At 41.0% G+C, this 13,340-nt stretch overlaps 1 protein-coding gene across 1 annotated transcript in view; it reads right to left on the reverse strand.

Moving 5' to 3' along the window:
- LOC149275962 (receptor-type tyrosine-protein phosphatase kappa-like) overlaps positions 1–13,340 on the reverse strand; it is a gene marked incomplete at its 3' end in the record, with an annotated part of 88,995 nt that overhangs the window by 52,897 nt on the left and 22,758 nt on the right. Inside the window, exon 4 of the mRNA XM_089504076.1 lies at positions 2,740–3,011. Within this exon, the coding sequence (XP_089360202.1) occupies positions 2,740–3,011 (272 nt within the window). The remainder of the gene's footprint in view (positions 1–2,739; positions 3,012–13,340) is intronic.

Raw genomic sequence — 13,340 nt, forward strand, 5'->3', positions numbered from 1 at the left:
TTTGATAGAGTCGCCTGGCCTTTCCTCTTCCAGTCATTGTCCTCGATTGGCCTCCGGGGGACTTTCTTCAATCTTATTAGATCCCTCTATTCCTCCCCTTCCGCACAAATTAAGGTGAATGGCACCCTGTCTGCGCGCATCCGCATTCGCAACGGTACTAGGCAGGGCTGCCCCCTTTCCCCACTACTGTTTATACTGGCGATGGAGCCGCTCGCTTCCGCACTCAGGAGGAATGTCGACATCACTGGCCTTCATATTGCCAATCATACCCATAAGCTTGCAATATATGCCGATGACATGCTCTGCATGGTCACTCACCCGTCCACTTCGCTTCCACACATCGTTAGGGAATTAAAAATTTTTAAGGATCTCTCTAATTATGCTATCAACCTTCAGAAATCGGAGATTCTGGGTATCAATGTTCCACCCCCTCTACGTGACCATTTGGTACGGGCCTTTCCCTTTCGCTGGCAACCCACGGCTATCAAATATCTGGGTCTTTGGATCCCAGGGGACCTCTCCCTTCTCCGGTCTTTAAATTTTGACGCCCTACTTTCCTCGGTGCTCAGCGACCTTCGTAGATGGGCTGTGCCACATATTTCTTGGTTCGGTCGTATAGGTGTGATTAAAATGACTGTACTTCCAAGGTTTTTGTATCTATTACAGTGTCTGCCTATCTTTCTCCCCAGGGCTTACTTTAAGGCTTGCAATAGGGCCTTCCGTAAATTTATCTGGGGGGATCGTTGTCCTAGGCTATCGTTCCATCATCTGGTTAGACCCAAACATAGGGGGGGTCTAGGGGTTCCCAATGTGGAGTGGTATTGGTTGGCTTCACATCTTCGCAGGGTTGTGGAGTGGTCGCTGGAGGTTCCGAAGCTATGGGTACCTTTAGAAAATTCATTTTTGGCGCATCATATATCAGCAGTGCCATGGTTACCGGACCGATTTCGCCGGCTCCTGTTGCACAACCATCCCACGATTCCGGCTACGCTCCGGGTCTGGGGTAGGCTCGCCAACCGTTGTCTCCTTACTACCTCACCGGGCCCCCTGTTTCCGCTCACCCATAATCCGGTCCTACCCGCTGACCTCCGACGGGGCATATCTGGGTGTTTCCCTCGTCTGACGACGAACCTTGTTAGAGTTTATCACCTTTTACAGGGCACTGAGTTTAAGCCTGTTGCTGATCTGATTGGTCAGGCCCACCCCCCCTTCGGGACGGTATTCTTGCACCACCAGCTAAAACATTACATCTCCTCCCTCCTTCCGAACGCCTCTCTTACCAGGGAGCTCACCAATTTTGAACAGTTATGTGTCCTGTCTACTGAGCCGTCCCACCTGCTCTCCCACATCTATTCACTTTTAATTGATGCTCATTGCACCTCGAAGCCATTTTATCTTAGTCTCTGGGAGAGGGATCTCTCCATCCAGTTTACTGACGCTGATTGGGAGAAAATTATGTTACTCACCCACAAAAGTGTAATCTCGTCTAAGGTACAGGAGTGTGCGTTTAAGTTGTTGTCCCGATGGTATAGGGTGCCACTGGAGCTAAACCGCTTCCTTCCGCAGGTCTCCCCCCTGTGTTGGAGGTGTGGTGAGGCGGACGGCTCCTTTCTTCACTTGTGGTGGGAGTGTGGGGATGTCCGTCCGTTTTGGGGGGCTGTGGCCAGGGTAATTGTAGATGTGTCTGATCCGGATTTTGTTGCTTCTCCTGAATCTATGTTGCTTCTCCATACTCCCTTGTCCTTCGGTGCATGCAAGAGGTCCTTAACTATTCATCTGCTTCAGGCTGCTAAGTCGGTTATCCCGCGGTTCTGGAAGAGGCCGGGACCTCCCCCACTGGAAGCCTGGTTTTCCAGGGTTAATTACACTTATCAAATGGAGGAGCTTGTGGCTGCGTCCCGGGGGCGGGAGTACAAAAATGGCCTCAAGTGGCTCCCTTGGTTGTCTTTCGTGACATCAGCCCGTTTCTTTGCTGTAGGTTATGGGCGTCCTCCCCGGTTGCCCCCTGGCAGGGATTCTCAGACAACTCCACCCACCCCGTCTTCTGACCATTAAATGTATTGTGTGTACATCCTTTCTTCCTTTGTCCGATTGCATTATTTCCTTTTGGTGTCTTACCTCCGCATTGAGGGACCAGTTTTCTTTTGTGTTGTTATCCAGTTTTTTTTTGTTTCTCCTGTTTCTCCGTTTGCTGGCACCACATTGGCTTCACGGACTTACTGTTCCTGTTTTCTGCCGACGCAGGTGTTCACGGACTCTGGTGTGCGGTTATACCTCGATCCTCTTCTGTATTTGATTTGGTGTAATTGGTTATTTGTTACCGTGGATCGTATTTGTCGTTTACTCTGTACTCTATGATTGTTGCATACTGTACACTTTGTCCTTGTCACCTCTGTATTTTATTATTGTGCTTGTTTCAATAAACGGAGAATTGACAAAAAAAAAACAAACAGCAGAATAAAAAACTGATAAAAATGCAAAAAAAAACAAAAAAAAAAAACAAAACAAAAAAAAAAAAACATACATCACAACATGATTGTGCCTTTGGGATTTTGTCCTTTTTAAAGCAAGAAGTTCATACATACATTCGGCAGCAAATCTGGTATTAGCAGATTTAATAAAAGGTGGACATTCCTTACAAAGCCTTTCTTAATATGGAAATGAAAAGATTATAGCAGTATTACATATCATGGGCTTTATTCTCAATACTGTTATGCTAATAAATTAATAGTGTTTTACCTGATACTCGTTTGGCCAAAAGGTGCTAACTGCCAGTTCAGCCCTCATCCAATCTTTCCCAGTAGAACCAGTTACATTCCAGATTGGGTTTGCAAGTGGGCCTTTGTTCACCCGGACAAAGATGTTCAGGGTCCCAGGATTTTCCCACTTCTGAGTGTAGAGCAGGTAGTTGAAGTCAATACAGTGAGTATCATTTTCCTTCATATTAGGCAGCTGGAGACGGGCCTTTTCCCCAGGGTCATGTTTAGAAGAGTCTACAATCATGTAGGAGCCTGCAAAAGATATATAAAATAATGTGTTAAACTATAATACACATATAACAACTACTGTCCAATAAATATCTTGCCTTTGCTAACACAGTTGACATTTTTATCTGATATATCCCTTCAGCGGAGAACACTTCAGAAAAGAGAAAAATGTGGCATCTGCTGTAATATATCTAAGCACAGAACAAATTAAACATCTTTGTAAGTATTTTATTGCTACTTAGAGGACAGAAATCCAGTAACACTGCCAGTTATTGGAAAAGCAAGTTCCTAACCTTAACAAATTTAATGCCATATTTAAAACTTTTAAAAACAAACTTTAAAAAAAGATCATGTTAACTATAAATAGTAGTTCTTTAAAAGTAGGGAGGGTGTAGTACTAGTAGAAATTTTGGTTAATTTGTTATACTTCTATTTTATTCAGTTCTAGCCACTATTAGTTATTAGTACCATTACTGATTTAGGCAGCACTGCACAATGGGCTTTATTTACAGAAAAAAGGTAAATGTAGAATTTGGAAAACGACAAATTTTAATTCATAAAGTTCACACGGCTACATACTAACTGGAAAACACAATCTATAGAGTAAACTCAAGGTCACTTCTCAAAAGGAACCATTTGTTGATTCAGGTGGGTAAACAGAAGGCTTCCACAGGGTGATTGTTCATTTTGGAATTTCTGTCAAGCACTTTAAGAGATAGAGAGAAAGAGAGAATGCTGGAAGGGTAAGGTAGACAAGTACTGAAACGCATAGTCGTATAAAAGGCTTCTTTTAAATGTTTTGCTGAAAATGCTGTATCCTGGAGGTTATAAAAAGGACAAAGATCACATTGAAATGGATAACAAAATCCATACAATGCCAAGAAATGCAAACATGGGCCAAGTAAACATAATGCTGTCCACTCTAATTCCTCTTTCCTGATTAACACCAGTAAACAGATACTACCTATGTTGAGGAAGATACATAGGATTTGAAAAATAACTCAAGATATACAGTATAATTACAATTTTACCTAAGGGGAACAGAGGCAAAACAATAGAATGCTTTTTTATCTGATTACTTTTTGATAGGCTCTAGCGGATCTTCATTTTAACAATAATAACTTAATCTTAGGGAAGTCATGCAGATCCTCTAAGTCAAGATCGCTGCCCCATATTGAAGAAAGAAGAAGAAAAAAAAAAAAAAGATTGGTTTCTAATACAAAGGATTTATCAATTGGGAGAAATATAAACATTTTTAAAAATTGTTTTTTTAAATACATTTCCTAACTTTTTCACTTTACTGACTTTACACAGTCTCTAAGGAAAAGATGGCACCAACACATTAGTTCATATCAATACTTATTTGATTTGTGACTCTTAAAGCATCCTTTAAAGAGATTATGAGCCCTGATGCCGAGCCTTGATATTTATTATAAATTGTCTCTGGCTTGTATAGCAAACTGCAGGGGAGTGTCGTGTAAACCCTGTATCCCAGCGTTCTGGGTCCTTTGTAAAAAAAAATAAAATAATAATAATAATTTAAATAAAATACAAACAGGAAAGTAAAATAAAGCTGGTAATATGCTGTGAGCAGAGAATTACCGTGATTATAAGACGACCCCCCAAAATCTGAATATTAATTTAGGAAAAAAAGAAAAAGCCTGAATATAAGACGACCCTAAAGGAAAAAAGTTTTACCAGTAAATGTTAATTCATGTAAACTATTTTTTTAAATAAAAGCTATGATTGAGAAAAATATTTTTTTTGTTTTTATTTCCTTGTATTTTCCAACCTGTCCCCCAGTTACGCACATCTGCCCCCAGGCTTGCCACACCAATATGGCACTGTGGCCCATGATATGCCTTTTAACCCTCTATATGCCACTGTGCCCCATGGTATGCCTTTTGACCCCCTATGTGCCACTCTGTCTCCAGAAATGCCTTATACCCCTATATCCCATTCTGGCATTTAGGGGGTTAAAATGCATATTATGGGGCAGAGTGGCATATAGGGAGGTATAAGGCATTCCAGGAGGCAGAGTGGCATTAAGGGAGTTAAAAGGCATTGTATAGAGCACTCTGCCTCCAGAAATGCCTTATACCCCTAAATGCCACTCTGGCATTTAGGGGGTTAAAAGGCATATTATGGGGCAGAGTGGCATATAGGGAGGTATAAGGCATTTCAGGAGGCAGAGTGCTCTATTAAATGCCCCCTTAACGCCACTCTGCCTCCTGAAATGCCTTATAACTCCCTATATGCCACTCTGCCCCATAATATGCCTTTTAACCCCCTAAGTGCCAGAGTGGCATATAGGGGTATAAGGCATTCCAGAAATGCCCTATGCCCCCATTTAACACACACACACACACACTTACCGGTGCTTCCAATTTCCTGCTGTATTGCCGGGGCAGCAGGTTGACGTCTCCTTCCGCTGCAGCCGGAAGGAGGTGGAGTTGGGGAACCGGTGCGGGGAACTCTGATCTCTGACAGTCTGGGAAGGTATCCGCGACGGACGCAGACAACCCCCGCTGCTAGCCACACCTCCTTCCGACTGCAGCGGACGTTGTCCACGCGGATCGCGTAGACGTCAACCCGCTGCCCCGGCAATACAGCAGGAAGCACCGGTAAGTGTGTGTGTGTGGGGGGGGAACAGGAGGATCCAGGTCCCCTGCAGCGGTGCGGGGGATCTGGATCTTAGTCTCAGAATCTTAGGTTTGCGCTTGGATACCAGGAAAAAAAAATATTTTACAGAAAATAAAATTGTAATCCATTCTCAATTACACCAACATGTTTAAATCATCCGCACAGTGATTAGCAGTAAAAGTTTCTGTATGAACCCAGAGTTACTATCTAATAACACTAAAATAAACATTAAAAATACTTTCCAAATTTGACTATTTAAGACAATGGCATATACGAAACTGACTTGCCACGAGCCAGTGTCGCTGGCTGATCGTAGTTTCTCTGGGGCAATCCTCTAATCACCAGCCTCAAGATGGGAGAAGGAGAGACCTCCACCCATTTACTGCCTGGTTCTAGAAGGGGGGAGCATTTCAGAAGAATTGGCAAATCATGGCCGCATATCATCTAGCAACCAGTGTCTCCTTAAAGACCATTTAACACTAATTAGTCATCACCAATACAATTCTCACACTCCAATATATTAAAAAAAAAAAAAAAATAAGTTATTTTCACACCAGGAAACTTCCCAAAACACAGACCAGACGTAGTTTTTCCCCACCATAGAGTAGTACCATTACAAATTTAACATTCATCCCAATGTGCCTTCGATCAGGGGCAGCAAGAACTCACCATAATGGGCACAAAGGCAGAAAGCCATTAAAATGCTAAAGGAACTGTAAAAACTCACATAACTCATGCATTTAAGAAAACAGAATGGCTCCCTCTTACTAATGGAATTACATGTCTGAGTAGCCTATAGTTAGCCGGCTTATTCCATGTAAACATGTAGTCATATATGGAAAAAACATATTTTAAAAGTTTTATAAGCCACAAGAAACAGTCCAGGCCTAGAGTGGCCATGTGGCACACAGGGCATATGCCGGTTGGCTGCTGACCTTTGGTGTCCCATACTAACGATCAGCTAGATATGTCTGGCTGCACAGACATAGTGTTCAGCCACACAAATCTAGCAGCCAGATAAACCTCAATGTTCTCATATGTTCATATATACCAATCACACTTTCAAAAACAAAGACAACCATGTGATGTGCCCATAGGCCTCCCCTGCTTTTGTCACTTACAAACAACATACTCTACTTTAGACACATGATATCCTGAGGCTACAGTGCCCTCCTTAGCATTTAATTTATCCATTTCATTCCTTAGGCTAAAAGGACTGTAAGTCCAGTGAATTAGTCAGACACAAGGCAGTTCCAGGTAACCTGTGTCTTCAGTCGGCATCAGGAAGAAGAACGCCTTTGTCATAGCTTCTGAATGCAGTTTTTGTTATTGTCTCTCTCTTGAATAGGTGTTCTAGGACAAAATAATAACACTATTACATGGGAAGCAAATAATAAAAATATGACTTTGTGGTCAATGCTAGCATTGTCACGTCAAAATTGAAGTCATATTTTACCCTTTCCCTGCCCCTAGGATTCATCTGAGTTATAAGACATGAATAAAAGCGTAGGATTTCATCGTGATGTTGCACAACTGTAGAAATAGGGGAAAATACAGACAGTCTTCAAGAACACAACACATAATAAAATTGTGTTGAAAAGGAAATGTATCAGACAAGTTGTATATATAAATAAAACGCGGGGCCATTATTTTTCTCCCCCAACATAATAGAAAATAAATTGAAAGAAAAAAAAAAAAAAAAGATTTGGTAAAACCTTTATTGGCTCAAGTGTAAGAGCACAAACTTTCGAGGCAACCCAGTTCACTTCCTCGGGCATATGCCTTTTTCTTCTACAATTCTATACACTTATACACTTATCAAAATGTACCGGTAATTAAAAACAACCCCTTTCAAACCCTTGAGCTTATGGTGGAAGGTACCAGGCCATTATGGTTTGTGTCCTAAAAGCATACCTCCAACATACAGGCAATCACAGAATAAGTGCTTTACACTAATTAAGTTTGCCTAGGACGGCTTTGTGTACCCGGCCGCAAAACAAACGTTCTTTTTCTAGGAAGGACCTGTTTCTGTTTGGTGGATATGAGTATAAGACCTACAGGCCTATAAAACAATAACATGGTAAAATAACCTGCAGAACAATCGTAGCCATCGCTAATCAAAACACATCTACATAAAGTGTGCCTCTTTGCCAGTATGAAATGTTGGAAGGTATGCAGTGAAAGAACAAAAAAGTACATTAAGTTACTGAGACTATTCATATTAGACATACAATGGTGCCTTTAGTGTGCTCTAACATTGCCCTCTAATACTATTTTTAAATAGTGATAATTACATAAAAAAATTGTGATATAACACAGAAAACAAAAGCCACCATATATATATTTTTTATATATTTTAGAAAAGATGGAATGCATTTGCCTCTGCAGTGTTATTGCAGACTCAATGCCTAGAGATAGAGATACATTATAGTTTCACATTAAGTACTTTAATGAGCATTCTTCACCTGTGAAAAGAAAAAAAATTGACATACATAGGAGAATCGCCGCCTTTACAGGTCTCCATTAAAAATGTGGCTCTAAACATTAAAATAATAAAATGGCAGATCTACCAAAGAAAACACTAATTTCTTTTTATGTGGAACAGCATTTTTAAAGTAATGAAAACCCAGCATCATCACATTGAAAGGATTTCCGTATCTCGCAGAGCTACAGATTTTAATACCAGGTCACGAGCTTGAGGCCACCATCTACTTTGTTATAATAAATACATAAAGGAAACAAATCAGTAATACAAATGATAATTGCAGCTCCGTAATGTGCCCTGTCAGCTATGATTTTATGATACACAAAACAAGCCTGCTTTGACAGCCCACAGAGATCACAAAGTAGGCTTGAGATATTATCAATAACACGCTCCTCTCTGGGAGATAATGCCCTGCAGCAACAATGGCTAGCGGCAAACTCCAACGTTCTCTGCTGCTGCACCAACGCCGCCCAGGCAGCATCTGCTCGCAAACCAAAGCAATTGTGCGGAAAACTGCTCATTGAGAATTAGATCAGGCCAAATGTATTGTCAAAGCAACAGTTGGGGTGATAATTACACATCTGTAACATTACTGTGCCAAATAAAAGCATGTTTTGCATAAAAAACATATACTTAGCGTAAGCGTACATATGCTACCTGTAAGATGCATTGCTAGGTCAGAGCAGATCACTTGCTGGGCACATCAGCTAGCAGATAAACAGAGAACATAGGCGGTAATGCCAAAAGATAAGATCTTAAATGATACAGCATGCAGAGCCGCTCAACATAACATGTAAAACCCAATAGAGTTGCAGCTGCACACTGTTCCCCATATTTTAGAGAATGGAGGTAATATGAGGAGCAGACACACAAAAAAGCTTAATGACCCAGAGGGCTCTATTTAGTAAGAGTTAACAGGAGAGTGTTTAACCTCCTAACCCATGGGTTATGTGAGATTCTGATGCAAGTGTAACTTGGTCGAATAATGTATAGTTAAGCCTGTGAAGGTTCTTCAAAGTCTACTCACACATTGGATTATACATTATACGAGGCAAGCTGGAGAAACTTCTAAAGTTGGTATTCTTAAACCATAAAAACCACAACTCTCCCTGTAGCGAATAAACCCCAGAAAACCCCATCTGCCTCATGAAAGCCTACAGAGTGGACATCATGAGATAAGCAGGTCTTTATTTTGGGTGCCATAAAGAATTAGCTCAGTGTGGTGTCTAAGCAGGAAAAGTCAGCCAAAATATCACATGGTTGCCTAAAATGGCAGCCTCCAGACCTGCAGAGAAATTAAAGTTTATTGAACAAAATGAAAAAAAAACAACAAACAAACATACATTTCAATGCTAATCTACTTCATGCCTACAGGGGATGGCTGGTATTAAAGGAAGATTCTCACACACCTTCTGGTACTATTATTGTTTTATTATTAATGTAGACTTCTTGGCAGAAAATAACTGAAACCCATATTCAGGAAAGAAATAAAAGGTTGGAGGATTTTATGAAATGGGAAAGAAACAAGCCATCTGTTGGCACAGGACACAAATGCCAGCAGTGATTTATCCACTTCGTCCTAAACATAACCCCCCACGGCCCCACCTCCTGTTTATCACAAAACAACCTGACCCCAACCACCTGCTCTAAAAACATTGTATAATTTCTGTAGTGGGAATGTGATGGGAGTTGTTTTTTATGGCTCCCTAATGCTCACGTAGTTATTCTCTGTGCTGTTCCGTTCCGGCTTATCTTTTGTAGATGTTCGGCTTTGTACTGTACAATAGTCACACACATGTTAACATTAGGCTATTGTTCATAGTTGCATGTAGTTAACACACACATAGTGCTTGTGAACCTTCGGCTATTGTCCCATTAGAATCTAGTTAAGTCATTACTGACCTGTTCAAAGCAATAAAAGATGTTGCGCAGTTGTTAGCTTGAAGGTCTGATGGAACATGGGACTACGTCGCCGTGTCCAGTGTGCTCTCAATCGCGGGCCCTGGCTGAGGCGGACACGAGCTTTCCCTGCGTAGCTCAAGTAACCTTAAGCTAATTATATACTCTTTTCTTGCCTTTGATTTAATAAAAAACTATTTGTTCTTGAAGAGCATGTGTTGGTGTTATTTCAGGATCTGAACTGGTTTGATGACGTAAGATATTTTTTGTCAGCTTACAAGGAGCCATGTGATTTGAAGGTAAAAGAAAAAAAAAAAAAACATCACGCTTATCCTACCATCGTATTATAACATTACTGCTTTTAAAACAGGTCCATTGCCACATTCCTTAAATCGGGCTATAAAAAGGATTATAAATACCTTCAAATAAATTCAACGGGTTTAATATATAAGCATACACTAACTAGCATATAAATTAACCTTCTTTCCCTTAGGAGGCATGTATCTCAGTTTTCCAATTTTGTTTATTTGCCAAAAGCTACTCTTTCCTAACCACAAAACCTATGGCACGCTGAGAACTATTTTAAAAGTAAAAAATTACAAAGGCCTAATTCATTGGGAAGCCCGACTTTAATTAACACAGTCTAACCTCAAAGACACACAGATGAACCTTTTGTTCAGCTGGAAGTCATTCCAAAACCTCAGGCAATGTCGAAAATACCAAAACAGACCAGATGTACATAAAAGGCCTCGTATGGAACTCTTGTGTATATCATCCCATATGGATCACACTTCATTATTATTATTATTAATTGTGGGCTTTAAGTAATTCAGCTTCTTGTACTGTATCCATTTAGGATTAACAGGCTCACAATTTTAGACTTGATCTCAAGCTACATTATGAAAGACATGTTGGCTTCTCATTAATATGTTTTTGACCACAAAAAGTAATGCTTATTATGGATGTGGCAAGGAAAATATACTTAAGTATGCAAAGTGGGTGCACAACAATGCATTTCGGTGTAAAGCTTATTTTATTGTATGGGGGCTGCATGGGGCAGTGGAGTGCGCCTTTAAACGGAGCAGATAATCGGAGGGGTAGCAGATTGAGGCCAAACACTGTCCCCACCCAGAGATTTAACACACTGACCCAAGGCATGGAGATCATCTCTGATTTTCTCTCTGTGAAATCTGGAGTGTTTCTAGGTATCTGCAATGTTAATCCAATGCAAGCAGTTTTGATAGCTGGCTTCAATGTACTACACTGAATATTGTATTCAATGTATTTAATTAGTATTGTACCGCATTAAATGCAGTACAATACATTCATTTAATGCTACATGCATTATTTATGTTAATATAATTGATAAAACATACATACAAAAAAACTGGGTATCAGACCTTAGGGTTCCATGTATCGTATTTATATATATACCGTATTTTTCGCTCCATAAGACGCAGTTTTTTTCCTCCCAAAGTAGGATGAAAAATCAGCCGCGTCTTATGGAGCGAAGATGCAGGCAGGGAGGGAGGGGGGGGGGGGCAACGATATACCATATTTATCGGCGTATAACACGCACTTTTTTAACTAAAATCCGGAGCTTAAACCCTACCTGCGTGTTATACGCCGATAAATCCGGGGGTCGCAACTGAGGCAGGCGGCGGCGGCCGCCAGCAGAGGAGTCCTGGATTTCTGCCAGTCAGGGGGGCCCAAGGGGTGCCGAGCGGTTGCTGAAGACAACCGCTCGGCAACTCTCGGGCCCCCCTGCCTGACAGATATACAGGAATCCTTTGCTGGCGGCGGCCGCCACCGCCACCGCCGCCTGCCTCAGCGCTTCAACTCCTGTGTTGGAAGCGTTTGTCTCGGGTGCCGGCGCTTTACGCTGGGCGCCGGCATATGACGTCAGACGCCGGCGCTCAGCAGTGAAGCGCCGGCACCCGAGACAAACGCCTCACGCTTCCAACACAGGAGTTTAAGGTAAGTGACCGGGGCGGGGGGGGGAGATCCTGAGAAGGGGGGGTTAGGGAGTTAGAGGGGAGATCCTGAGAAGGGGGGGTTAGGGAGTTAGAGGGGAGATACTGAGAAGGGGGGTTAGGGAGGGAGGTCTTACTGTGTGTGTCTTACTGTGTTTGTGTGTGTGTGTCTTACTGTGTGTGTGTGTGTGTCTTACTGTGTGTGTGTGTGTCTTACTGTGTGTGTGTGTGTCTTACTGTGTGTGTGTGTGTGTGTCTCACTGTGTCTGTGTGTGTCTTACTGTGTCTGTGTGTGTCTTACTGTGTTCATAGCTTATTCAGTTATTGTAATAAATTTTTTTTAGCTCAAAATATTTTTTCCTTTTTTTTCTCCTCTAAAATCTAGGTGCGTCTTATCAGCAGGTGCGTCTTATAGAGCGAAAAATACGGTATTTATTTCTATGTACAAAATAGGATACATTGCGCATTATTTGGTTGTGGGTAGAACCTTATACAGGTAAGTCCATTAAAAGACAATAATATATCATATATACCCCTGGAAACTATAAGTTTCACCGGCTCTATATCGGTTTCATCTTTCTCCCCTTTTACCACTTCCTACCCACTCAAGGCTAGCTGCGCCCCATACCTAAGCCTCTGGCCCAGAAGAGGGAGAGCTCCAGGTAGTCTACTCTAGGAAGTACCTTATCTATGGAAGCAGCCCATCACCATCAATCAGGACCCTGGTACTTCTACTGTACACACTTAATCTTTTTTAAAACAATACAGTTCACAAATAAAGACGTACTTAGGCTCAAGTATATATGTAACCGTTGGACATTTCAGACATATTTGCCACATTAGTCTTTTTTTTATTTTTTATAACGACTGTAAATATTCCACTTTGATAGCACCATTAGAGAGTCAACTACATAGAACCTTTTGCAAAGGCTGATTAAAAATGATTTTCTTCAGCTTCTATGGTGGAGTTTACCAATCAATTTTTTTTTTTTAAAAGAATCAAATTATATTAACACTACCAACCCTTTAAGTAAATAAAAATGTACGGAAAAAATAATCTTTACGGGAAAATCTTTATAAAAAAAATAACGCAAGTCTTGTCCTAACATTGGCCATTGGAGGGTTAAAATATATTTTTGATTTTGTTCCCTTTTTCCCACAAAAACTACAACCAAAATATATGTAACATTATACAAACTGCAAATAAAGAGGGCTAAGGCAGAAATCTATTTTCTTTGACACCAATATAATTCAGATTACGATTTTAACTGTAATAAAGTGGATTCATAAAAATGTAATTACTTCCTTCTGTTTAACAGGATTCTTATCTCATGCTCTGCAGATTCAAAGACA

The sequence above is a fragment of the Sceloporus occidentalis genome, unplaced genomic scaffold (assembly GCF_023333645.1).
Source record: "Sceloporus occidentalis isolate IW3139 unplaced genomic scaffold, rSceOcc1.0.p SCAF_254, whole genome shotgun sequence".
NCBI classification, from domain to species: Eukaryota; Metazoa; Chordata; class Lepidosauria; order Squamata; family Phrynosomatidae; genus Sceloporus; species Sceloporus occidentalis.